The following is a 27778-nucleotide window of genomic DNA, read 5'->3' on the forward strand; positions in this document are numbered from 1 at the left end:
ACAAAAAAAAAAACGCCCCCAAGAAAAGCGCAAACGGCTTGAAATGATGCGAGCTTTTTATCATGTAAGAGTCTTCAATTATAACCTATACGTACGTGACTTGCAAATTCTAATAAAATTAACTCACAAATATTCCATGTCGATCGACCATAATTATTTGTTTAGTATAGGAAGCTGTTACGTAGCCGTCGCGTCGTCACCCTCAACTTAATGACAATCTGCGATGAGAATTCTAATTGAGAACAGTAATTGCATAATAACTCAAGTTTTGATCAGTATATGTACATATGTGTATGTATGTATACCAGATAGTTTGATTTGTTTTTATTTTTAGCACTTTACAAACATAGATGTTGTGATCTTATAACATGCTAAATTTGACTTTGAGTTTGGCAGATAACATTATTAAGTCGTTTCAACCTATTGCAATACAAAGTAATTTTCCAACAATTTTCAAAAAAAAAGTGTGGGAATTCCAGATTAGTGCCTTCAATGTTAAATTTAATATTTAAACTGAGAGTTTTTTATTCATCCCCATTTAAATGAAAAGTTGGTAGAGTATCAAACGAAACCCCAGGCAGAATTATCTTAAACGTTCCTCAGCTCTAATGGTGAATTTTTCAATTTAGGTTTTTGAAGATTTTTTATCCTTTGTTCTTATCCCAAAAGCAAACTTTTTGCCAAGTTTCATGAGTGTAAAAATTTTTCGGTTTTTCCTGTTTTTTCCTTTCGGTTAAACCGGCAACCGGCACAGGGCCAAAAAACCGGTTTTTGGAAAAACCGGTTTTCGGTTTTTCTGTTTGATTTGATAGCCAAAAACAAAATTTAACTTAATTTGTCAACCAAAAAATAAAAAACTTTTCGAAGAAAATTACTAAGCAAAGCTTTTTTAGATTTATTTCGTTTTATAAGAGATGAATGAAAGTTTTTATGGTTTTCAGTTTTTTGTCTCGTCGGTTTTTTTTTCGGGTTTTTCGCAAAAACCGGTTTAAACCGGGAGAACAAAAAAACCGAAAAAAAACCGGTTGACCGAAGCAAAAAAACCGAAACCGGTTTAAACCGGCCGGTTTTTCCCATCCCTACTATTTTACCTGTACTAAAAGAAGAAAATGAAAATTCTGTTCTTCCTTTTTTTCAAAAACGGTTCTAAAGATTCTAATAAAACAAACCCCACCAACAATTTTGCTTCTATAATGCTTTACAGAAGCAACAATTGCATCTGTAAAGCTTTATAGAAGCAAAATTGTTTGTCGGGAATACCTGTTCTTTCGAAAATAAGGTTCTAATTTTGAAAAAAAAAAAAAAAATAAACAACCGTTTTTTACAGTAGCTACCTGTTACCTATCAACCGTTTTTTTTTTTTATATGTAATTTTTTGAACATGTTTGGTTTGTACAATAAAATTTTCATATTTATATTTTCATAAAAATAAGAAAAAATAGAAAAAAAAGAGTGTGTGTACACATGTATGTACACGCGACTGAAGTTATACTTCAGTATATGTAAATGAATTTCATTTGATATTTTTAATTTCTATTATTAAGTTAATTAATCCACACTTCGTTTTTTTACATTTTTATCAATTTTAATTCTTTCATCCTCCTTGCGTCCATGTAGTTTTCAATTTATTCTGTGAAATTTACTCGTGTTGTGCGGTTCAGAACGTACGGTATTTCTATGCTTATAGAAAGTAAATGAATTGCGCATAAAATATGCGATATGGTAATTTTATGAGAATTGTGTGTGCTTCAGCACTAGTAGTAGCAATATGGAACTTGCAGGGTTGCTACAAAGCTCAAAAGTGATTTGAGCTCAGCTCACAGCTCAGCTCAAATTCTGAAAGTAAGCTAAGCTGAAAGTGAGCTGAGCTGATGGTTGAGCTGAGCTGTTGGGTGAGCTGAGCTGTCGGTGAGCTGAGCTGTTGGGTGAGCTAAGGTAAAGTGAGCTGAGCTGAGCTGTGATGGGTGAGAGGATACATTGATTTTTATTTGGAAAGTATAATGAAATATGAAGATATTTTAAACTTTTATAAAACACCATAGCTTAAGATGTTTGGTTCTAGTTATTAATGGAATTATTTTAACACATGGATATTTTTATAAATGAATCATTTATTTTCAAAACATGATAAGTCCACTTTTTTTTTTAAATTCGTTTTTTTGACTAAATTGTTACTCTAGGGATAACCACATCTATCTTCAAAATAATGAAGTATCTACTCCATCTATATCCGATTTTACAGCTAAGCGAAAAATTTTTTTAGTATCAAAAACAGGATAAGTCCCGGACTTATCATCTTTTGAAAATAAACAACAGCTTTTTTATGTGTAAATGCTATATTAAGCTACTGGCTGAAAATCTTAAGTTTAAAGAGTCTTTAAAGTTAAAGAAGACTCCGGACATTATATTTTAATCTCAAATACAATTTTGTGATAGACTGGGGATGAAAGCAAAATTGTGTACCCATTTTAAAATTAATTTCACATCCGTTTCTTTTCAAAGTATGATAAGTCCAAAAGCGTTTTTATTTTTTATCTTTTGAACTATCGCTCCAAAAATTTAAAACGAAACGGTATTTTGTACCTATGCAAAAGTTCTACAGAATATATTTTTTATAAATTTTGCTACACACATCAAAAGAAAATAGAACCTTTTTTCTTCTCCTGCAAAATTTAAAATCATGGACTTATCATGTTTTGAAAATAAATGATTCAAATAAAACAGATAATTTTTCGTGATCTTTTCTCTTGGTTTTTTTAATAGTAAATATATTTCTATTTTTTTAGTAAAATATTTCTTTTTTTATCATAAAAAAAAAATTTCCGGTACAATCTGGTTTTTCGACTTTTTTCAAAATTCCGAGAAAATCGCGTTTGAAAGTTGGGGTACATTTTTTTTTGCGAAAAATCCCCGAATCTTTGAACGCTTGAGAGCAATTTTTGGGAGTGATGCCAAATGATAGCTTGTGTCATGGGCCTACGCTTTGCACATTATTAGATTTAAAAAAAATCGCCTTCCATATTAAACCGCCTCATCATGCCTTTTTTTTCAGAATCGTGCCTATTTTTTTTTTACTTTTAAGTTCTCCCGGTTTGAGAACACGTGGACCTATAGGGATGAGAGTTGTACCCAAATGTAGGTTAGAGTCCCCGCTACCTTTTGGCATCAAAAATTTTTTTCATTTTCTTCAAAATTCCGAGATATAGGCGTTGGAAGTTGGGGCGCTCACTTTCAGCTCAGCTCAAATGAGCAAAGCTATGGTACCTAGCTCAAATTTGAGCTGAGCTGTGAGCTGAGCTGAAATGTGAGCTTTTTGCAACCCTGGCAACTTGCTCTATGGAAATTACCACATGCAACTTGCCACATGCAATTTGCCACATACAACTTGCCACATGCAATTTGCCACATGCAACTTGCCACATGCAACTTGCCACATGAAACATGTAACTTGCAACGTGTTGTGTGTTTTATGTTCGCCGTACTGCATTTTTAAATACTAAAGTACTGCCTACTCTAAAGGTGAAACGACAGCCCTGCTACCCAGGGTGATCGCGTCATAATCCCTTTGACATTCTTGTCAAAAAGTAAATTTTCATACCCACCCTCCCATAAGAAGTATAACTTCAAAAATTGGATTTTTTATTTTTGAAAAGCCAACTGTGAACTGTTTTTTTTTTAACATTTGAACAATTTATGCAAAAAAAAAAAAAAAATGAAAGATGAAATGCCCTTTTGTAGCCATTAAATCAATCATTAAATCAAAAAATTCAATGCTCGGTTTTTGAAAACTATATTTTTCAAAAAAAAAATAATTTTTCTTTAAATACAAAATATAAAAATAAAATTTTGAAAAAAATTTTATTTTTATCTATATTAAAACTATTTACATATATATATACACTTTTTCATAAAAAATTATTTTAGAAAATTAGGAATGATTTTCGAAAAAAAAATGTTTTAATCGAAAGATACCTACCCCTTTTTAAAAACTAGCATTGCATTTTTTTGAACAAAATGTTATGAGCCGTTTTTGAAAAAATGTATCTTTTCCAAAAATTGTATATTTCAAGTAGGGGAGAGTGGGGCTAAATGTAACAGGGGTAAGAATTAACAGCTAAAAAAAGCGATGTTCCTTTCAATATTAAGAAACGCGTAAAGGAGAAAAATGCTCAATTGTTGCATATCTACCGGCACATTTTCTTCAGATGAAGATTAGACGACAGGGTGAGAAGTTACACTAGTGGTGCCCAAAAAATGCATGTTTGTAACTTTTTTTTTTAATTTTATTTTTGGTCTACCTCTTTACCCAAAAAAGATAGAGTGCTAAGTGTTTTTTTGTTATATGCAACTGTGTTTTGGCTCAAATTGGGTGTATATGTTATGTCTATATCAGTTTCGCTTTTTTTTTAAATTGATTTTATGTGCCAAATTTCATGCTGGGGCTAGTTGTAACATTTTTCCGGGGCAAGTTGTACCATGTAAAAACCTACCTATACTGAAAAATTGTTTACCTAATATAATTAACAACCCTGAATATGAATGCTTGTAATTGAATTTGTATTTATTTTGAAATTGGAAACACATTTTTGAACCACCACTTGAATTCATAAAGCTTATAAAACAATTTATGAATTCGAATAACTTTTATTTAAGACTACTGTCAAATTTTCTCTGGAAATCTTGGATTTGCTCCACTTTTTACAAATTTGCACCAAAATTTCATGACTGAGGTTTGTTTTTATTGTTATTAATTAAAAATAAATAAATATAAGCAAATAAAGGTATTTTTCTCTTATTTTTAGTTCTTGGTACAACCTACCCCGGTATGTGTTACACTTTGCCCCGTATGTGGGGTAGGTTGAAACAACACGATTTTTTTTTTGGAAGCTTTATTTTTCAACATTACCGTTATGTTTTGCTTAATTTTTATGATGGATCTTGGAGCTAAAACATGGGTCTTTAATTTAAAAAAGGTCTGGTTGGTCCACTTTCAAATTTGTAGGAGAACCATCGATTTTAGAAAAAAGTGTTACATTTGGCCCCACTCTCCCCTACCGTTATTTTTAGTTAAAAAAAAAAATTCACTTCGAAAATCCCTCTGTAGAGTCTCTTGTGTCTTGTTCAATTCAAATCCTGTTCGAAAATACTTGCGAAATTTACCTTTGGACTATGCTATTGATCCAAAATCTTGATTGTTTTAATCCTTGAAATATGTGTAACACAGTGAATGAAATAAATTAAAATTTCTCCGAAAATTAATTTTCACGTAATTTTGAAAAATTAGCTCACTTGTTTTAAAAAAAAAAATTTTAAATCTGGTTTTTTTTTTATTTTTGGAACTGTTTTTTTTTTTTAATATTTTTTATAGGTAGTTACCTATGTTTTCAAACATTCGCTTAAAAAAATTTCTTAAGAGATTATTATTAATCCACACATAAAAAAAAATCTCAAAAATTCATATTCACCGATTTTAAAAGAAAAACTTTGAAGCTTTAAAAAAAATATTAAAATAATGTTTTTTAATTTTTTTTTTCTAATATTGCGTTGAAATCTTTTTAATCGTTTACGTGCGACCCAATCATGTTTTTTATTGTATCAATTTTTGACTTAGATGCAAATACAAAAAAAAAAAATATCAAAATTCATCAAAAATTGATTTTATAAAGCCATGCAATCATAATCTCTATTGTCAAATTAATAGAATCATTTCCAAAAATAATTTATGAATGTTTTAACAGCTGTTTGTAATATTATTTTATTAAAAATACTTGTTTTTTTCACATATTTTCTCCAATTGGTTTAATAGTCAGCTCGTGAACTTGAACATGTGGTGGTGTTGAAATGGCATACATCACTCCATCAGAAATATCTTGTGCATTAAGAACAACAGGACCAATATCCTTTTTGATATCTTCAACCATATCTGTTTCCACTAATCCTGGACTTATGCTCTATAAGAATGAAAATAAAATTATAAAAAAAATTAATTTTCACTTGAAATCAACTTACAGTGATTTTAATTTTAGTCCCAAGTCCTTTAAACTCCTGTCGATACATCTCAGTTATAGCAGTTAAAGCATATTTACTAGATGGATAAATATTGAAGCCAACATGTGTTGGAAAAATCGGAATCGAATGCCCCAAAATGCTATTCACAATTAAAATATGTCCATCAAAACTCCGATCCTTCATACTTTTGAATGCATGTTGTGTGCAATGTACCACTCCCATAACATTTGTATCAAGAACTCTCCTGATATCTGCAATGGGCATAGTAGAAAGGTTGCCATCCAAAAGTAATCCAGCATTGTTGACTAAAATATCAACACCACCAAATTTTTGAATAATCCATTCGAATGCTGAATTTACTGATTCTTCACTTGAAACGTCACATTTGTAAGCATGCACACGAGATCTTTGATCTGCAGTAAGGCTTTTTTTCAACTCTTCAACACGATCAACACGACGAGCTAATCCAATCACAATTAGACCAGCCTTAGCTAAATCTTTGAAAATTGCAGCACCAATACCTGCACTAGCGCCAGTGACTACAGCAACCCGATTCTGCCAACGGTCCATCTTAACTGAAATATCAATAAATACTATGTCTGATTTATATCTTTTGATCTATTCTTAAAGGTTTCGTTGAAACGAAATTCTTATGTGCTAGGTTCTAATTAATCAATTTTTTATTAGATTCTTACGTCAGAAACACATTATGAATGTTAATTTATTGCTAAGCTACTTTGCAAATTTTAAGACGAACACATGCGGATAGGTGTCAAAATTTGCTTAATGTACGAACAAGTTTGTTAATAAATTAAAGGTGTCGTTATGCTTCCACGAGGGAAAATTTGGATATTTGAGTTTAATGTTGCTGATTTTAAATTTAATTATGAAAGTGGACTAAGTCACTCCTAAAAATACGATCATATCTGGCCTAAAAATATTTATTATTTAAGTGGTAAAATTTATTTGATAGCGAAATTACGGTGGATCTCAAAAGTTCTTCTTTTTATCAGTCCGTCATTCTTTCAGGATGTCAGCATAAATGGATGAACCAATCCACCTCAAACTTGGTATGTAGCAGTTTTTGGATCTTGTACAGAGAAACTTTTGGAATAATTTTTTTTATGTCAAAATAACGGTATACCTATCATGTTTTTTTTTCAAAAATCGTTATTAACGATACCTCCCATATAACCGTTTTTTTTTTTTAATAGTTTTCCCCCAAACGATTTGCTTAGTTTCAACAAAATTAAAAAAAAAAAAAAAAACTTATATGGTTTGTGTATACCTGCTATAGGTACATCAAAAATAAAATTTTGAAAAAATAATTTTTGGATTTAAAAAATATACCTAATTAAAATTTTTTTTTGAAAAATCGAATTTTCGATTACACTGGTCGGCAAAAAAACAAAAAAAATCGGGAGCAAGAACTTTGTAAGGTGATTTAAATAATCTTAAATGTGCTGAATTCAAAACAGTTTACAGATTTTTTGCATCACGTCTAGTTTTTGAGCTCTGCTCATCACAATTTTATCTATAAAGTCCCAAAAAATAATTTTAAATCAAATGTTTTTTGACATTTGATCTAAAAATATTATTTTTAAATAATATTTTGCTATTTTTTCAACCAAATCAGGAGTCGAAAACTGAAATTTACTTCAAATCTGCTTCAAAAACCATAAGTTACCTTAACCACCAAGATTTTGAGATATTATACCTTTCTATACCAAATATCTTTTAGAAAAAAATAATTTCGAAAATAAAAATAAACGTATTTAAAACGATAAAATATGGCTTTTGAATATTGCATATGTAGTTTTGCGAAAAAAAATTTAACGGTGATGAAATTCAACGCCAAAAGTATCACAAATACACGTTTTTGACCTGTTAATTTTTAAATATTTCAAAAACTTGACGTGCCAGTTAAATTTTGACTTCAGATTCGGAATCAGCACACAAAAGTTCTTTAGAAAAGTATGGTTTGGTTCAAGCTCCATTTTCGTTGCCGACCAGTGTTATTAATCCAGTCAAATAAGGGTTTAACCTAGGAATGAATGCTAATGGAAATTATTTTTGCTCAATACCTTCGTTTTAACATTCTATAACATACCTCAAAAGTATAGACAAATCTCATGTCCGCAAGTCGCGTTTTTCAAGGTCAAAGCGCGAAATGGAGATTTTCAAAATTAGCAAAAATAGACGATGGTATTATATACACATATGATATATGATTTCGAAGTATTTTTTAATGCTGATTCTAAAAAATCTAGAATCAAGGCAATCTGACGTCTCTGAAAAAAGTTATACCTGTTTTTCATCTGTCAACCCATATTATTATAACAGTTGCAAATCTTACTACCGAAAAACCCTTAAAAGTTATGGTAGCGGAACTAAATTTTGCATGAAATTTGAAATTTTGATTTTAGATTTTTTGGAATCAGCATTAAAAAATACCCTTAAAAATCATATATCATATATGCATACAATATCATTGTTTATTTTTGCTAATTTTGAAAATCCCCATTTCGCGCTTTGAAATTCAAAATCGCGACTTGCGGACATTAGATTTTTCTAGACTTTTGAGGTATGCTATAGAATGCCAAAACGAAGGTATTGAGCAAAAAAAATTTCTATTACCATTCATTCCGAGGTTTACCCACTTTTTTCAATTTATTTGACTGTATTATATTTTAATTAAAATTTAAAGTGTTGATTAAATTACTGCAAAATGGCATACCATCTTTATTTTCATTTTTTTTTTTCAAAACGGCTCTAACGATATTGAAATTTTTTTCTCAAAAAATAGAGCCCAATCGGATTTGAGTTTTAAGACGCTGTTTTTTTTTTTCCTTTTAAAAACGAATTGTGTTTTTTTTTTTTTATTTTCATATTCATTTAAAAAGTTTCTACATAAAAAGTCTCAAACATTTTAGCAACTTGAACGCTAAGTTTAAGAGCAAGTTAGTGCGACCCAGTAGTACATTTTATTTTTTTTTTTTGTGTTTTTTTTTTATTCATTTATATTTCTGAATTTTTACTTGCGATATTATAAGTACTATAGGGCAAGTTTAGGATTCGTAAAAAAAACTCGAGATAACAATTTTACATGACATTACGATGATAGAGAATACCAAAAAAGTGGGTCCGGCTGTCTGTCCGTCTGTATATACATACCTTGAGCTACAGCCTAAGCGAGTGAAGTGATTTTCTTCAAACTTGGTAGTTAGCAGTTTTTGGTGATTCCCTAGAGGAGAAATTGAAATTCTTTTTATGACCAAAACTAACGGTACCTGATCCATATAACGGAAATAGAAAAGTTAATTATTTTCAGCTACAACAATTTTGATTAAAATTTTTGTGTTTAGTATTACACATAAGAGCCAACTTTTGAAATAAAAAAAATATTTTTTGTACCGTTATTAATCTGTCGTAGAACGGTTTTTTTGGTCTCAGAATATCTCGTACAACATTAACCCGATTTCAACGAAAATTTTCATACAAAAGCGTTTAGGTAAAGATAATCTTAAAATGTTAGAAAATTTTCAAAAAATGCATTTTTGAATTTTTTTTAAATATTTCAAAATTTTTTTTGAAAAATCAATTTTTTGAAAAATTTTGAAATTTCGTTTTACAACTTTTTTTTTTGAAAAATGTTAGAAATTTTGTATACATATAAAAAATTATTTATTTAAAAAACGATTTTCGAAAATTTTTTTCTAAAAATATCTTTTAATAAAATGACATTACTTTGTTTCTTGTAAAACATCATTTAAAACGGTGTTTAATTAATTATAAAATAGATTTTATTTTCTTACACTACTTTTGAAATTTCTTGAAAATATCAAATTTTAAAATATTCCTAATTTTCTTGAGCAAGTACGTGCGACCCCAGTCGTGCATTTTATTTTATTTTATTTATAATTTAGTATGTACTACACTACACATGCCCCTTTATGATAACCAATAAATGTTTGAATTAATTTTCATCATGAACAGTGTTATGGTCTTCCTGGTTGTCTGGTGGGAAATACAAAATTACTGTAAACTATAAGAAAACTAATGGAATAAAAACACCACTTTGTTCTTGCATTCGTAACTATAAAGAAAAAAAATCCCACATCGAAAACACCCATAATACTCAATATGCAAACGCACATTCAAAAGAAAAAAAAGAAATCACAAAAACAAAAACTAAGCATCAGACTGCTGGAAACAATTCGCATGTGGCGCACACTGTGTTTGTGTTGTTTGTAAAATTCAAATGATTGCACAACGAGAGCAGATTGTTGTATTGTATATAGTGCATTATGCTTAGGAACTGAAACAATAGATACTACAAAACCTAAAGACAAACGAACTTTTGTAAGGTCCTGCTGTTAAAGGACATCTACAACAACATCTAACACAATACACAAAGCAATTGCAATGCTTTCTCTATGGCCCATTGATGGTTAAGGACGACGACGAACAGTTAGGACGGACTTACAAGACGCATATCGTTTTGTTTTAAGCCAGGTACGGTGTAAAGAATTGCTTTAAGGGGGAAGTAATCAAAATTAAAAAGAATGAAACGTTTATGATAGATAGGTATCTAGGAATATAAAAAATGTACTGATACTTTAAAGAGTTCGTTTAGTTCAGTAACTCACTTGACTGGAAAATGACTGGCCCTGAAGAGAGTACCAAGAGTACCAGTTTTTAATACATTTCGACTTCTAAATACTTTAAGAGTACCTTTCTTTAAAATAGTACTCAATCTCAAAAAATATACTGTACGTGAATCAGTTCAGGTACCTGATAAATATAATGACATTCATAAATAGTACATAATACTGAAAAACACGTTCCACAAATAAAAAAATCTTTTACTCTTTTATTGTACCTACTTAAAAATACTTGAACTTGTTAGAGTACGTGTACTCAAATATAATTAACTGAAGGTGGAAAATATTATGCTTTTGATATAGAACTTATAATTATAAAAGTACTTGTACTAAAAGTATTTGTTCTCTAAAAGTACTTTCACTTGAAACAGTACATGTACCTTTTTGGAACAGTACACATATTTTTTGTTTAAAAGATCATTAATAAAATGTTTGTACAAATCAGTACACCTTCCAAGCGACGGGTTTAAGTTGCGCGTTATGGCCATTTCCACGGTTAAATATATTACAAAGCTTCTAAATTATAGAACCATATCGAAGAAGGGTAAAAGGGTGCACAATGCACATTCAACACAGAGCCCATATATATAGATAGATCCTTAGTGTAAGAAGATGCTTCTCTTCTATTTAATAAAGCAAACGACAGCTTTTATGTATTTATTGCACTCAGTTAGTTCGCAGTTGTGTTTGTTTTTGCCTTCGTCTTTTGTCCTTTCGACGCTATTCTATAGTTGTCTTTTAGAGTAGGTACAGTAAACGTACTATAAAACGCGACGAGTTATATATGTACAATTTCAGGGTGAATTTGATAGGAGAGTTTGTAGTTGTATTAGATAGAATATAGCTATATGCAATTTTAAGAGGTAACATCCATTGCAACTCCTTTTTTGAGATGATTTGTGCTTTTATATCATTGTTCTTGTTGTTGTTGTTGTTGTTTGTAATTTGGCTTTTAGAAAGAGAGTCATTCAATTGAATTTGTATTTTATTTACACTTGAATTGACAGAGAGTTAACTTTACAGCTTTTCTTTTGGTTTGGTATAATACCTACAACATTCTATGTATTTTGAAGAACAAAAATATAGCACAGAGTGTTTGGAAAATAACAGTTAAATTTATTTTTCTTCTTGTCATTATTTACACTTCAATTGAGAAATTAAAGTAAAAGTCGGTTGTATAATTTATTTCGATACTTCTTTTCTTAAGCCTGAACTACATCAAAACACAAAGTCAAAAAAGTACAAAAAAGTAAACAAGATGTTTTTTCTTCTTCCCCCTAGTAGCTTATTTGTATATCTCCCTTTCATTTAAAAAAGTATTCGATTCAAAAAGCTTGAACAAGACCAAGCTTTCAATTTTCACAAATTTTTAAAAACAAATACACTCAAACAATATTTTATATCCTTCCCGTAAGGTAGCCCTTCGATCACATAGTTCCTGTCATTTTGCGAAAAAAAAGCTCTTTTGACAAACAATTGAAATTTAAAATACAGTCGATTCCCTATAAGTCGCACTTCCTTTAGGTCAAAATTTCCTCTAACTCAAATTTTTTTACCGTTTTTAATGAAACCGACTGCAGCAAAAAGATTAAATAGATTCCTCATAGTCGAATTTCCCTCTAACTCGAACCAATTTTCGTGTCCTGTGGCGATTCGACTAAGATGGAGTTGACTGTAATTTGTTTACTTTTTCAATTTTTTTTTATTTGAAATTTAAAACTTTTTTAATTAATTTTTTTCCATAGATGTCAGGTAAATATACATGTGATTTTTATATTTTGAGCTTTTTTACTTTTTCGTACTTTTTAGACTTTGTGTTTTGATGTAGTTCAGGCTTTACAGTACCGAAAAAATAGAATAACAAATTTAAGAAAAATGGATAAATTAGTTTATGATATTATTTATCAATCTACTTTCGTATATTTTTACAAACTTTTTTAAAAGTAAGTATCAAAATGACGGTGGTTTCAGAACTGGTTCCAAAGTACCTATTTTATTTGTAGTTTGAGAGTGATTCGGTTTGATTTGGGATAAAAAATGTCCCAAGTAACAAAAAATGTCCCAAGTTACAAAAAATATAACAAAAAAAGCTACAAGTGCCAAAAAATATCCCTAAAGATAAAAAATGTCAAAAGTTTCAAAAATGACCTTATGTCAGAAAATATCAGAAGTGACAAAAATTATAAAGTGACAAAAATTAATAAAAAATATCAATCATAAAAAAAAAAGGATTTGAAATAAAAAAAAAAAATATTTATTGCAAAAAAAAAAATTGCATTAAAAAAAATGTTATTGCATTGAAATTAAAAAAAATTTTATTGCATATAAAAATGAACTGAAAAAAAATCAATGCAAGTGCGCATTAAATATTCGTCGAATGTCTTACAATTTTAACTATTTGGCCTTATTAATAGTTGAAATTGCTTATGTATGGTCAAATAGATGAAATTGTAAAAAATTCGAAGCAATATTAAAAAAATAATATTAAATAAACAAATTTTACATTGAATTTTTTTTTTTATTGCAGAAAATTTTGTATTCCAATGAAAATTTTATTTTCGATGCAAATATTTTTCAGTTGCAATACATTTTTTTGAATGCAATTTTTTTCAGTTGAAATAAATATTTTTTTTTAATGCAAAATTATTTATTTGCAATAAGATTTTTTTTAAAAATTTGTAATGTAAAACAAATGCCTTAAAAAAAATGTTTACAACCCTGTCAAGAAATGATAAAAAATGTCACGAAGTACGTGACAAAAATTGTCTCAAATCACTAAAAGTGTCACAAGTGACAAAAATTTTGTACGAAGTAACAAAAAATGTCCCTTGTGAAAGTATTTTTAAGTGACAAAAAATGTCACAAGCGAAAAAAATGTCACAAGTGACAAGAAATGTTTAAAGGTACAAAAAAACCCAAGCTACAATAAAAAATCCCGAGTTACAAAAAAATCTCCCAAGTGACAAATTAGGGTTTCTGAAGTGGATTTGTAGTTCAGGTAGTTGGACAGTACGAATTAGTAATGATGAAACGCAAACAAATGTTACTAGCAACTATGATATGAGCAACTATGATACGAGTATAACGATGTTACGAATTCAAATGCCCCGAATTCAAATGCGACGAATTGTATGGAGGCTTTTTTTTCGTGTTGTATTCGATCTGGCAACAATAAGAGGAACGTTGTGAAATAATGATAATAATGGAACATAAGAGATGTTAGATGATTGGTCAAACATTAGTATATAAGCCAAACAGAAGGTGGGGTTGGTTGAAATTTTTTTGTAAGGTCTCAAAGAATTATGAAGTCGTTGTCGGTGCAAAGGAAAAATGAAAAAATGATAGAGAAGCAAAAGAAATAAAATTGGAGGGGTGATTGCCATTGCATGTACATATGCTTGAAAGTAAGAAAGCTGGAACATTATAAACGTAAAGGCAAAAACAATGTAAGTAGGTTTGAGCATCTTGCAGACCTTTTAGAACAAGTTTTGGTCTTGTAAGGAGTTTTGTTTTTTAGATTTTAATGAAGGGAGGTCTTTACTAGAGCCTGTCGTAGAAGTGTCCGTGCATCTGTTCAGTTAAGGGTCCATTTGTTAGCTACTGTTTTGAAGTTTGATGATTTTTATGTGACTACATTTTTTATGTTTTAGGTTTAGGTTTTAGGTTTAGACTCAAATAATTTTGTTAATATATAAATACCTACATATCGTCGTCGGTGGAAAGCAAAATTGTTCTTAATCCACTTTTTACCATTAATGAGATAATGATGCAGTTTTACTAATTTGAGGGTGCTCTTTCCGAATTTGAAAAGCGTTTTTGTCTAAAAAAATTTCTGAAAGTTAGACCCGAGTATTCTTAATTGTTCTAGGTTCCATCATATTTTGTTCTAAGTCCACTTTTTATTTAAGGAAAGTGCGTAGATAGGTACTTGTATAGGAATTTTTCTATGTTCAATTTTGGTTTTTAGTAAGAAAAATAGAAGTAGGTTTGTAGGGTTTCTTCAAAAGGAAAAAACAAACTTTATAAAAAATATAACTTGAAATACCGAAATTGAAACTTAAAAATCGCTTTTTAGTGGGGTGGCTTAGCATTAAAAAAGACCTCCATTATGCACTACTTTGTGATAAAAGCGTGAAACTTATATCTTTGGTAGTACTTAATAGAAGAGTTATTTTGAGATATTGGACCAATTTGTATTCCATCCGGTATGGTAGATCCAAAAGTTTTTGTCTGTTGCACCCGCATTGTTGCATTTTATAGTAAAGCTAATGAAACAATTTTATTAATAAAATACATGATTTCGAGGTAATTTCAAATGCCCGATCGAATAAAATCAATACCAAAATGTCTGAACCATCATGGAAAAAGTTATTGCACTCTTTATAAATAGTCATTTACTTAAAGAACAAGAAGTGAAGTGACATGATGGTCGAGACATTTTGGTATTGATTTTTTTCGATCGGGCGTTACAAAACACCTCGAAATCATGTATCATTTTACTAAAAATGTTTCATTGTCTATACTATGATATGCCACAAATCGAGTGCAACACAGAAAAAGTATTGTATCTACCCTTCCGGATGGAATACAAGGTGGCCCAATATCTCAAAATAACAAAATAACGATTGAACTATTTTTTAACGCTAAGCCTCCTCACTATAAGTTTTATGTTTGACTTCGTTCTACATAAAATGCTTCAAAAGCCAAGTTTAGCTATATGAGCAAATACGTGCGACACTTTCGTGCATTGTACTTATAATTATAATTACATATGCAGAACCTTCTCGTCAGGAGGCTATTGAGCCACTAAAAAAAAAAACAAATATAAGAAACAAAATCTTCACATTTCAGTTGTTTTGGTTTGGTGGGGGGTTACTTATAAATTTTTATTTAGTCAAAGTAACCACCAATCAAAATTTTTTAAAATGACCAGCCAATAGAAATTGCTTTTCAAATATATACTTAACCTACCTATTTAAAAATTTTCGCAACTACAAAAAAAAAAATTCAAATTTCCTATTGGCTATTGCTTTGATAAATAAATTACAAAAATGAAACTGCCCCCACCAAATTGAAACGACTGAAAGTGAAATGCAAATTTGTGTTTTTTTTTTTAGTGGGTCTCTGACCTCCTAAGCAGAGGGTGGTGTAGTTTGTATTACTCTTCTTCTATATTTTTAGCAGATATATATAATATAGATGAAAGATATCTTCATTTATGTGGTCGTATTAGTCTAGGTGGTAAGGTGATTGCCTCCCACTCTCACTGTTTTGGGTTCGCATCCCAAAAGTTACATATGTTTTTTTTTAATTTTTAATTTTTTTTTTTTTATTTTAAATTTCAAAAAATATTGCAATATAGCATATGCCATATGAATTTAAAATGATTTTTTTTTTTTAAGAAAACCTTGAAAAATTTAAACGCGCAGTCTAATTTTCAAATGCTCAGAATGATCTTCAAAAATTTTTCAGCTTCCAACGTCTAGGTATTCAAAAGAATTTTTGGGTACACTCAGGTGTATACGTACTTATTTTTATTACTTCAAAAGAAATGATAATATTTGAAAGCTTTTAGCATTTTTATTTTTGAACTCATTTTTATGTGGAATTAGAAGATTTACACTTTTAGTCCACGAAATTACATAAAAATTATAATTAATTAGTTTAGTTATAGGTTGTCATCGAAAAAAATTGATAGAATAGCGTGAGGACATAAAAATAAATGTTTTTTTTTGCTTTTTTTGATGAAATTTGATTGAGTTCAAAAAATTCTAGCTCTTTTTGTAGATGTCATATAAGGATGATCGATACGAATATTTTAAGCTCAAACAATAGGCTTTCAGATAGTATAAATTTGTTTATACACTGTTTCAGAAAAAATTGCATTTAATAGGTGTTTTTTTGTTTTTTTTGATGTAAATGATTGTTTTCAATGATATATTTTATACTTTTTGCGCATTGTAAAAAGTTAAAAATGGTTTTATTCTTAAGAAAAAGGGTTTTAAGTTGCATAATTTTTTTTAAGCTTTTAAAATAAAAAAATTAATAGATTGAGAAAATAAAAAGGTATTTTTTTTTAATCTTTTTCTTGTAAATTATGATTGTTTGAAATAAGTAAACACTTCAATTGACTCATTTAAAAAAAAAAAAAAAAACACAATCTGTTTTCTGACGACGTTATCACGTAAAATCATCGTCCGTAAACTGGATTTTTTAATTGAATATCAATTGATAATTGTTAAATTTTCAAAGTCCATACCTACTTTTCATAAGATTTAAGGTAAAAAGTTTTTAAAAAATTAAGTGTCACTTAATTTTACACTCATATATAAAGGAGAGTGGGCATTTTGGCCCATCGGTGTAACACATTGAGTCATACATCAAATGAAAGGTCTCGATGAGTGTATTATTTTTTTGTATGGGCGCAAGTCTGTATCTCGTGCAGGGAAGGTGCAGTGGTGCATTTTATGTTCAAAAATGTATTCAAGGTTATTTTAAATGTTTATGTTTTTAGAACAAAAAAAGGTGGAGAAACGACTAAATCCATGTCGTATGGTTTGTGGTTTCATAATACCTACCAACATTTTTTGAGTAATATATGTAACTTGTAGTTTGAGTTGCATTTTTGAAAAATTAGTCACAACCTTCGTATATTTAAATTATTTTAAAACCAACAAGGTAGTTTCGCACACGACTTCAAAGTACAGAAGATCATATACTTACTCAAACATTTTTTGTTATTGCATTTCAATCTATAAAAAACGATAAATGCATTTTTTTTTTAATTAAAGCAGTTGATGGATTAGTCCAACAGAACACCGTTATTATTATGTTTTTGAATCTAGTCAATAGAGCATCTAAACAAATGAGCCACGTCCCATACAAAAGTGTTCTAAAAAACGAAAAATGCATTGCGTCATGGGTGAAAACTGGTGATGGAATAGCCCAACTGAACTTCCAACACAGTTTTGTAATGTTTTTGAAACAATTTTATCGAACGTCTAGTCAAAATGTATACTTTTATGAATTTTATTACATACATTTTTGAAAATAAAATGCACCAATGCACTTTCCCTGCACGAGATACAGACTTGTGCCCATACAAAAAAATAATACACTCATCGAGACCTTTCATTTGATGTATGACTCAATGTGTTACACCGATGGGCCAAAATGCCCACTCTCCTTTATATATGAGTGTAAAATTAAGTGACACTTAATTTTTTAAAAACTTTTTACCTTAAATCTTATGAAAAGTAGGTATGGACTTTGAAAATTTAACAATTATCAATTGATATTCAATTAAAAAATCCAGTTTACGGACGATGATTTTACGTGATAACGTCGTCAGAAAACAGATTGTGTTTTTTTTTTTTTTTTAAATGAGTCAATTGAAGTGTTTACTTATTTCAAACAATCATAATTTACAAGAAAAAGATTAAAAAAAAATACCTTTTTATTTTCTCAATCTATTAATTTTTTTATTTTAAAAGCTTAAAAAAAATTATGCAACTTAAAACCCTTTTTCTTAAGAATAAAACCATTTTTAACTTTTTACAATGCGCAAAAAGTATAAAATATATCATTGAAAACAATCATTTACATCAAAAAAAACAAAAAAACACCTATTAAATGCAATTTTTTCTGAAACAGTGTATAAACAAATTTATACTATCTGAAAGCCTATTGTTTGAGCTTAAAATATTCGTATCGATCATCCTTATATGACATCTACAAAAAGAGCTAGAATTTTTTGAACTCAATCAAATTTCATCAAAAAAAGCAAAAAAAACATTTATTTTTATGTCCTCACGCTATTCTATCAATTTTTTTCGATGACAACCTATAACTAAACTAATTAATTATAATTTTTATGTAATTTCGTGGACTAAAAGTGTAAATCTTCTAATTCCACATAAAAATGAGTTCAAAAATAAAAATGCTAAAAGCTTTCAAATATTATCATTTCTTTTGAAGTAATAAAAATAAGTACGTATACACCTGAGTGTACCCAAAAATTCTTTTGAATACCTAGACGTTGGAAGCTGAAAAATTTTTGAAGATCATTCTGAGCATTTGAAAATTAGACTGCGCGTTTAAATTTTTCAAGGTTTTCTTAAAAAAAAAAAATCATTTTAAATTCATATGGCATATGCTATATTGCAATATTTTTTGAAATTTAAAATAAAAAAAAAAAAATTAAAAATTAAAAAAAAACATATGTAACTTTTGGGATGCGAACCCAAAACAGTGAGAGTGGGAGGCAATCACCTTACCACCTAGACTAATACGACCACATAAATGAAGATATCTTTCATCTATATTATATATATCTGCTAAAAATATAGAAGAAGAGTAATACAAACTACACCACCCTCTGCTTAGGAGGTCAGAGACCCACTAAAAAAAAAAACACAAATTTGCATTTCACTTTCAGTCGTTTCAATTTGGTGGGGGCAGTTTCATTTTTGTAATTTATTTATCAAAGCAATAGCCAATAGGAAATTTGAATTTTTTTTTTGTAGTTGCGAAAATTTTTAAATAGGTAGGTTAAGTATATATTTGAAAAGCAATTTCTATTGGCTGGTCATTTTAAAAAATTTTGATTGGTGGTTACTTTGACTAAATAAAAATTTATAAGTAACCCCCCACCAAACCAAAACAACTGAAATGTGAAGATTTTGTTTCTTATATTTGTTTTTTTTTTTTAGTGGCTCAATAGCCTCCTGACGAGAAGGTTCTGCATATGTAATTATAATTATAAGTACAATGCACGAAAGTGTCGCACGTATTTGCTCATATAGCTAAACTTGGCTTTTGAAGCATTTTATGTAGAACGAAGTCAAACATAAAACTTATAGTGAGGAGGCTTAGCGTTAAAAAATAGTTCAATCGTTATTTTGTTATTTTGAGATATTGGGCCACCTTGTATTCCATCCGGAAGGGTAGATACAATACTTTTTCTGTGTTGCACTCGATTTGTGGCATATCATAGTATAGACAATGAAACATTTTTAGTAAAATGATACATGATTTCGAGGTGTTTTGTAACGCCCGATCGAAAAAAATCAATACCAAAATGTCTCGACCATCATGTCACTTCACTTCTTGTTCTTTAAGTAAATGACTATTTATAAAGAGTGCAATAACTTTTTCCATGATGGTTCAGACATTTTGGTATTGATTTTATTCGATCGGGCATTTGAAATTACCTCGAAATCATGTATTTTATTAATAAAATTGTTTCATTAGCTTTACTATAAAATGCAACAATGCGGGTGCAACAGACAAAAACTTTTGGATCTACCATACCGGATGGAATACAAATTGGTCCAATATCTCAAAATAACTCTTCTATTAAGTACTACCAAAGATATAAGTTTCACGCTTTTATCACAAAGTAGTGCATAATGGAGGTCTTTTTTAATGCTAAGCCACCCCACTAAAAAGCGATTTTTAAGTTTCAATTTCGGTATTTCAAGTTATATTTTTTATAAAGTTTGTTTTTTCCTTTTGAAGAAACCCTACAAACCTACTTCTATTTTTCTTACTAAAAACCAAAATTGAACATAGAAAAATTCCTATACAAGTACCTATCTACGCACTTTCCTTAAATAAAAAGTGGACTTAGAACAAAATATGATGGAACCTAGAACAATTAAGAATACTCGGGTCTAACTTTCAGAAATTTTTTTAGACAAAAACGCTTTTCAAATTCGGAAAGAGCACCCTCAAATTAGTAAAACTGCATCATTATCTCATTAATGGTAAAAAGTGGATTAAGAACAATTTTGCTTTCCACCGACGACGATATGTAGGTATTTATATATTAACAAAATTATTTGAGTCTAAACCTAAAACCTAAACCTAAAACATAAAAAATGTAGTCACATAAAAATCATCAAACTTCAAAACAGTAGCTAACAAATGGACCCTTAACTGAACAGATGCACGGACACTTCTACGACAGGCTCTAGTAAAGACCTCCCTTCATTAAAATCTAAAAAACAAAACTCCTTACAAGACCAAAACTTGTTCTAAAAGGTCTGCAAGATGCTCAAACCTACTTACATTGTTTTTGCCTTTACGTTTATAATGTTCCAGCTTTCTTACTTTCAAGCATATGTACATGCAATGGCAATCACCCCTCCAATTTTATTTCTTTTGCTTCTCTATCATTTTTTCATTTTTCCTTTGCACCGACAACGACTTCATAATTCTTTGAGACCTTACAAAAAAATTTCAACCAACCCCACCTTCTGTTTGGCTTATATACTAATGTTTGACCAATCAGCTAACATCTCTTATGTTCCATTATTATCATTATTTCACAACGTTCCTCTTATTGTTGCCAGATCGAATACAACACGAAAAAAAAGCCTCCATACAATTCGTCGCATTTGAATTCGGGGCATTTGAATTCGTAACATCGTTATACTCGTATCATAGTTGCTCATATCATAGTTGCTAGTAACATTTGTTGGCGTATCATAGCCGCTTTCCCACTTTGAAATCAGTTTGGGAGTGGTTTAAGGTAAATTAGTTTGGAAGAAGCTAGTTCCTAATTTTAAAATTTGTGGTGGACAATTTTCATCTAATTGCAATTTTTAACTTCAAGTTGTAGTAATTTTTTTTCCTTTTATATTTAAGCGTATAGATAAAAATAGTTAAACTTGGCGTTTAATACTCTTTAAACATTCTATCATTGACTGCCACCTGTCTGCAACAATTATAAATCTTTCCAACCCATCAGAAGGGTATTAACCTATTAAATCAGCAAAACAGCCCCTCAAAATATCTTGTATTTCAAACACGTGCATTTAACAAATTTTCCAGCTGAGTGCGCGTTCAAGCATTTAAACTTGGAAATATTGTTGTTCCAAGAGTTCAATGATTTATTGTCATAAAGCTTAGTGTTGATCAAAATTTATATCCATGAAATAATTTCACACCAAACATCAAAAGACATAAAGATTTCATTTCTCCTACAGTTTTTTTTTTTTTTTTTTTCATTTTCACACACAAACCACAAGGAACTAATGAGTTAACCATTTGTCGGAAATGTGTCTCCAAAAAGAAGAAAAATGCGATATAAATTACTTAAATTGATGGACATAGTAGCACTTCATATTCTTGGTCATCGTTATGGTTGTTCCTTAAACTGTGTACGGACTATGGAGAGCTCTGACAATATTAATTTTCTTTTGCGTCACTCAACCGAATCAAATAATGGCATTTTCAGTGCCAAAAACAGAGTAAAATGGGTGCAATAAATATGTACGGTTACGTATACTATATTATACACAGGACACATTATAACACTTTGTTGGTGTATTTGTGTTTTGTGTACTAATGGGTGAGTAAAGGCGTTTTGTAATGGAGAGAGCGTACCTAATATGCGGAAAAGTCACTTAACTTATAAAAAGCAACAAGAGGCAAGGCTGGAACGAACAGATTTTTGGGTTTTCTTTTAGGTACATAATATGTATTGAAGGCAAATTTGAATGCATGTGGCCAAGATGGCAAGTCTTAGAGGATAGTTCATGCAGAAAATGGAAGCTTACTACGGAGAATTTCTTCTTTAGGGAAATCAATAACAAGAATATAAAAAGGAGGAGTTTTTTTTTATTTGTTTAACACAGCTAAATACTATATAATGATAAAAAAAGTAAAATTATAAATTAGAATATGGAATAGGCATATAATTTTTTAAAATTAGTTGAGAATTAAACTTATCTGAATTTGTTATTGAAAAAATTAAATAAATTAAACATTTTCAATTCTAAGAATATTGAAGTTGATACGAGACAAAAGGTTCAAAGAGTTAATATTTTCTTTAATTACCTAATTAAATAATTAAACAATAAATGAAAAACATAAATTGAAGAATCTCTTCTCAAGGCAAGGGAAAGTATATCAATAAGTTTAAGTCTATTCTTGTAAGGGAGGAGTTCATAATAATCTTTTCCAGTTTAAGCCTCTTAAAAAAAGTGTAAAAATCTTTTTTTTACCCTTGTTATAAGACCAGACAAGCGAACTCAATAATTAGTCGAATGAATGTTATGAAAAAATGTTTTGCAATAAAGATCAGAATTTATAAATAAAATTAAAAGGAAAGGGCCAAAATGGCTGCCCTGCGGTATACTGAAATAAACACAAGAGTAATTTGATAGGAAATCTTTAAAAATCACCTATTTGGCAAATAAGATTGAAGCCCAGTTACTAAATATTCAATAAATCGCAAAACTCTTCAATAATTCTTAGTAAATATCTTAAGCAAAATACGATGCGAGATCTTATCAAACGCCTTACTAAAATGTGTGAATATGCGATTCTTACTGTTTCTTATTTTTAAACGAATCGAAATATACCTAGGCCTTTTGTTAACAATGACGTTGCATTGAAATATAGAGATTCACATTGAAGGCCTCGAATAGTTTTGGAATAACCGATAATCTGGTTGATGCGCTATAAATTTCACCTTCCTTGCCTTTCTAATGAAGAGGAATTATAAATGATTTCTTCCAAATTAGTACAGGTAAAATAGGCATTAAAAAAAAAAAAATTGTTACACTCATGAAACTTGGCTTTTGGGATAAGAACCAACGACAAAAAAAGTCTATAAAAAAAGGGGTTTTTTTCGAAGACACAGTAAAATCTGTAATTGGTTCCAAAAAGCCAATGATTTATTTTATTTTGGGTTTCGATGACAAATTAAACGTTTATACTGAAGTTCTTAGACCTTTTACACGAAACATTGGCTTTTTGGAACCAATTACAGATTTTACTGTCTCTTCGAAAAAAACACCCTTTCACATAATTTCGTTTTATAAAAAACTCTTTATTCTTGCTTTCTATCCCAAATTCAACGCTTTCATCAAATTTCTAAGGGTGATCCATCATTTTTGTTTTCCTTAAAAAAAAACACCCTCTTTTAACCATGAAATTTTTATAGACACTTTAGATTCTTGTTTCTTATCTCAAAAGTAACATAATTTCTGAACTTCAATAGGGTACTACTCTAGTATAGCACACTTTTCCAAATATACCCATATTTTCTCTACACCTAAAAAAACACCCTTTGACATGAAAAAAAATTATAGATTTCTTTTATTTATTCCCCATGAGAAAGAGAACATATATATTGAATTTCGTGAGGGTACCTTTTATACCATTTTAACTATTTTCCCCAAAAAAAACACCCTTTAACCTTAAATATTTTTATAGACATTTTGGGTTCTTGGTTTCTGTTATAAATGAAACATGTTTACCAATTTTCATTTTTGTAACAATTTTTTCCCGGTTTTTGTGGTACTAGTTCCGAATTTCATCATTTCTTGAAAAAAAAACACCCGTTTACTCAAGATAATTTTGTACTTCTTATAAATTCTAAATTCTTATACCAACCAAAACTTTTTCACCAAGTTTTAAAAATTAATAAAATTTAAGTAAGCTGTTATAATACCTTTCTCACACACAACTTAATCTATCAAAAAAACATCCTTTCACTAAAAATAATTTAAAGAACTTAATGAATCCTTTGTCACTGCTTTATCTAAAACCTTTATCACGAATTTCATCAGTGTAGCATGTTTTTCACATGGGTTTTAGTTATATTTTACCTGTTGAAGTCAAAAATTCACCAGAAAGCATCCTTGTTTTTAATCTTAAATAACTTTTCTTAGAGCAATCGTATTGACTTTATTTTTATGTCATTAGATTCAGCATCAAAAAATATCTTGAAAACATGTGTAATATGATGATATTCTACCAACAATTTTTTGTTTGTCCTCTTGTTTGTGAAAAAACACCCTTCCACCCAACTTTTTTGTATAGACTTTTTTTGTCCATGGTTCTTATCCTAAAAGCAAACTTTTTGCCAAGTTTCATGAGTGTAACAATTTTTGTTTTATTTCTTGATTTTAAGTACTATTTTACCTGTACTAAATAAGTTTGGGTCAAAATTCTGTATGTGCCAAAACTCCGATTCCAAGATTCTGTATTTTAAAATTCAAAGCGCTGTTTTTTTTTTAATTCTTTAAACACAAAATTCTGTATTTAGAATTTCTGTATATTCCAAAGTTTTGTAAATGATAAAAGACAAATTGTTTTGACAGTGAAAAAAGTGTGCAATTTTTTCATTATCATTATTCACAGAATTTTGGAGTACAAACTTTTGCTATTTTTGATTTGCAAAACTTTGAATTACAATTTGCCATTCTAACGGAACTCTCCCCTAAGAATGTAAGCCAAGAATTTTTTCTCAATTTATTTGCACAATTTTGTTTAAGATAATAAAATTTTTACTCTCAGGACCTCGTACAGATAATTTAAAAAACTACCACTATTTTAAAAGTCGATGGAGCCATTTTCTTACGTTGCGAGTCATTCTTTCTAGTATCTTGGTTGTTTTAACCGCTTTCATCTGATGCCTACTTTTTATTGTAGGAGTTTTAAAATATGTGGTCACTGTGGTGTATACGCAACATTTTTTTTTTCCAGAGAAGCATTTAATCACATTTTATACAATTTTTATAGCTGACCAAATAAGTTAACATATAATTTTAGATCTCTTAAGAGATAGTTTTAGGTGGTTCTTCGTGATATTAAATGTAACGTGTAACAATGGCAGAACAATAATTGAATGTTTTTAAAATACATTTTGTATCCCTTTAAACCAGTTACATTTTGCATCTCCAAGGAGCAGTATTCTTCTTCTTTATTTCCAAAGAAGTAAATATTCATGAATTTATGCAAAAGATGTAAAAAAACAAATCCATAAGCATTTTCTTTCCACTTTAAGAATCCTTTACCTTAAGAAGCTGTAATTCCATACAACCGGTGTTAAATTTATTTCTCCTTTTATATCCCAAAAACTAACCACAAGTTGCAACAAAATTACCTACTTTCCATCGAAATCCTTTCAAGATATTCGCTCTTCTCCCACAATTTTGACCTCATATAACACACATACCCTCTTTCTATAATATTCCTCCACCACACGCACACATTAAACCAAAGCATTTAAATTTAATTTTAAATAATAAAATTATTATATCTTCTGTGTATGTGTGTTTGTGTGTGCACTTTTCTTGTAGCACATTGCAAAATTTGTGGTTAACCAACATTTCCTTTTTCCTTAGCCAGTCTGTATGGGGAAATCTGGTTACTGGAAGAGGGTTCCACTTGTATCCGGGTTCAAGTTCGGAACGTTTACATTGTGAAAAATTTTGATATATTATAATTCTCAGGCGGTTGTTGGCCCTACTCTCTCTTTTGTGCAAAGTGGTGGGGCATCATCGTGTGGGTAGTTATATTTCAATATGCTTGAGCTTATAGTGGGAAATAAAATTCCAGATGGTTATTATTTTTATGTTTTTAAATTAGCGTTAAACAAGGAAAATTTATTTGTATCTTTGTGTGCCAAGGAGTATTTTATTCTTCATCATTTTGTGTCTTAAGGATTTTTGTAAGAATAAATTTATGAAATTTAGTACAAAAAAATATTAACTAGAGATTCTTTGTATTCCATTGTAAACCTTATCAGAAATTTCTTATCAAGGAACTTTTTAATGCATTTCTGTAAAATTACTACCTTGAACTATTGAAATGAACTTGGTATTCTTTATTTATTTATTTTTGCATCCAAGCAGATTAATATGTTTACAGATAACCGCTTCTATAAGTAACTAGTAAGTAGTTTAAAAGCATCAACAAAATCCCACTTAGACCACAGTTGAAATTCTTTTCTCTTCCCAGACTTAAGTAAGCTAGTAGCAAAAATAATGGAACGTTGGCAAAATCGTGTTGCAGTTGTAACTGGAGCCAGTTCAGGCATAGGAAAAGCCATAGCAAATGATTTAATCAAAGCTGGAATGAAAGTTGTAGCTGTTGGAAGACGTCTTGAACGTTTAGAAAAAAATCGTTCACAACTTCCCAAGAATCTTCAAGATTTCTATTATCCCCGAAAATTAGACATTACCAACGAAACAGAAGTAAAGAAAACTTTTTCTTGGATTGAAGAAACTCTTGGTGGCACGGATATTCTAGTGAATAATGCAGGAATTCTACGATTTGGCAAGTTGCTTGATATGAATTCAAGAGAATTCAACGATGTTATCGATACAAATGTTAAAGGATTAATTTATGCAACTCAAGCTGCTTTTAAGAGTATGAATGATAGAAATATCGATGATGGTCATATATTGCATATTAATAGTTGGCTTGGACATCATGTAATTGGAGATCCAAGTTGTGCCAATTTGAATGTTTATTCAGCATCAAAATTTGCAGTTACAGCTATCAATGAGACCTTGAGGAATGAATTGAGGTCGATAGGAAGTAAAATTAAGACTACAGTGAGTACATATTTTGAGAATACTAGCCAGTTTTAATAGTATGTGTTTTTTTTTTTTTAATTCTTACAGAGCATTAGTCCTGGTGGAGTGAGAACTGAAATTCTACCCAAGGAAGCGTATGAAAATAATTCAACAGTTCTTGAAGCTGAAGATGTGTCACAGGCTGTGTTATTTGCAATTTCTACTCCAAAACACGTTCAAGTTCTTGAGTTGATTATAAAAGCTGTTGGAGAACCAATTTAGATTGAAAATTTAGGGTTAAAAAGTTCAGAACATCAAAATTGATTGCTATGAAATTTTAATAAAATCTTAACTTTAAAAAAAAAAACTTATTGACATGATTTTTCCTATGAATCGCAAAATTCAGCGTTCATCGGAAAATGAAATATTGTACATTTATTCTGAACTGAAATTTGTTTGTGGGCCCTCAAGATATGCAACTAATTTTGCACGCAGTGTTGATGACACTATATTTTTCATTATTTGATAAAGACTAACCAGTAGGCGTTTAACATCATTTATGGTAGTCGATCTCGATAGGTATAATTATAGAATAGGAATAAGAAAAGCACTATCAACAGTCTAAGAAAAGTTGGAAAAGTTGGTGAACATCCAACAGAATTACTTCATAAAACCAATAAGAACTTAAATTCTGATACGAACTTTAGTTTTATCAGCGAATTTTTTTTTAAATAAGTTCCAAAAAATGTCCTGAACTACCAGGATGAAGCAAATATCGTTTATAAG

At 29.6% G+C, this 27778-nt stretch overlaps 2 protein-coding genes and 1 long non-coding RNA gene across 3 annotated transcripts in view; 2 read left to right on the forward strand and 1 right to left on the reverse strand.

Moving 5' to 3' along the window:
* LOC129910181 (uncharacterized) overlaps positions 1-27778 on the forward strand; it is a 283266-nt gene that overhangs the window by 228657 nt on the left and 26831 nt on the right. The window lies entirely within an intron of this gene.
* LOC129910164 (farnesol dehydrogenase-like) lies at positions 68-27299 on the forward strand. The gene is made up of 3 exons (XM_055987437.1): positions 68-281; positions 26433-27031; positions 27101-27299. Exons 1-3 carry the CDS (start codon positions 224-226, stop codon positions 27272-27274), a joined length of 831 nt encoding a protein of 276 aa, XP_055843412.1. The 5' UTR covers positions 68-223; the 3' UTR covers positions 27275-27299.
* On the reverse strand, positions 5720-6614 carry LOC129910175 (farnesol dehydrogenase-like). Its single transcript, XM_055987448.1, has 2 exons — positions 6010-6614; positions 5720-5951 (listed from the first exon to the last, which is right to left on the reverse strand). The coding sequence occupies exons 1-2, from the start codon at positions 6577-6579 to the stop codon at positions 5778-5780; spliced, it is 744 nt and encodes a 247-aa protein (XP_055843423.1). The 5' UTR covers positions 6580-6614; the 3' UTR covers positions 5720-5777.

This window comes from Episyrphus balteatus, chromosome 2, assembly GCF_945859705.1.
Source record: "Episyrphus balteatus chromosome 2, idEpiBalt1.1, whole genome shotgun sequence".
Classification (NCBI taxonomy): Eukaryota; Metazoa; Arthropoda; class Insecta; order Diptera; family Syrphidae; genus Episyrphus; species Episyrphus balteatus.

Bases quoted from the DNA above. Each gene is read 5' to 3' on its own strand.
- LOC129910164 (XM_055987437.1), top strand. From the start codon at position 224: ATGAGAATTCTAATTGAGAACAGTAATTGCATAATAACTCAAGTTTTG. The intron at 282-26,432 runs GTACATATGTGT...TTCTCTTCCCAG, and splicing joins TCAAGTTTTGATCAGTATAT to ACTTAAGTAAGCTAGTAGCA. The intron at 27,032-27,100 runs GTGAGTACATAT...TAATTCTTACAG, and splicing joins GAAGTAAAATTAAGACTACA to AGCATTAGTCCTGGTGGAGT.
- LOC129910175 (XM_055987448.1), bottom strand. From the start codon at position 6,579: ATGGACCGTTGGCAGAATCGGGTTGCTGTAGTCACTGGCGCTAGTGCA. The intron at 5,952-6,009 runs GTAAGTTGATTT...TCATTCTTATAG, and splicing joins GGACTAAAATTAAAATCACT to AGCATAAGTCCAGGATTAGT.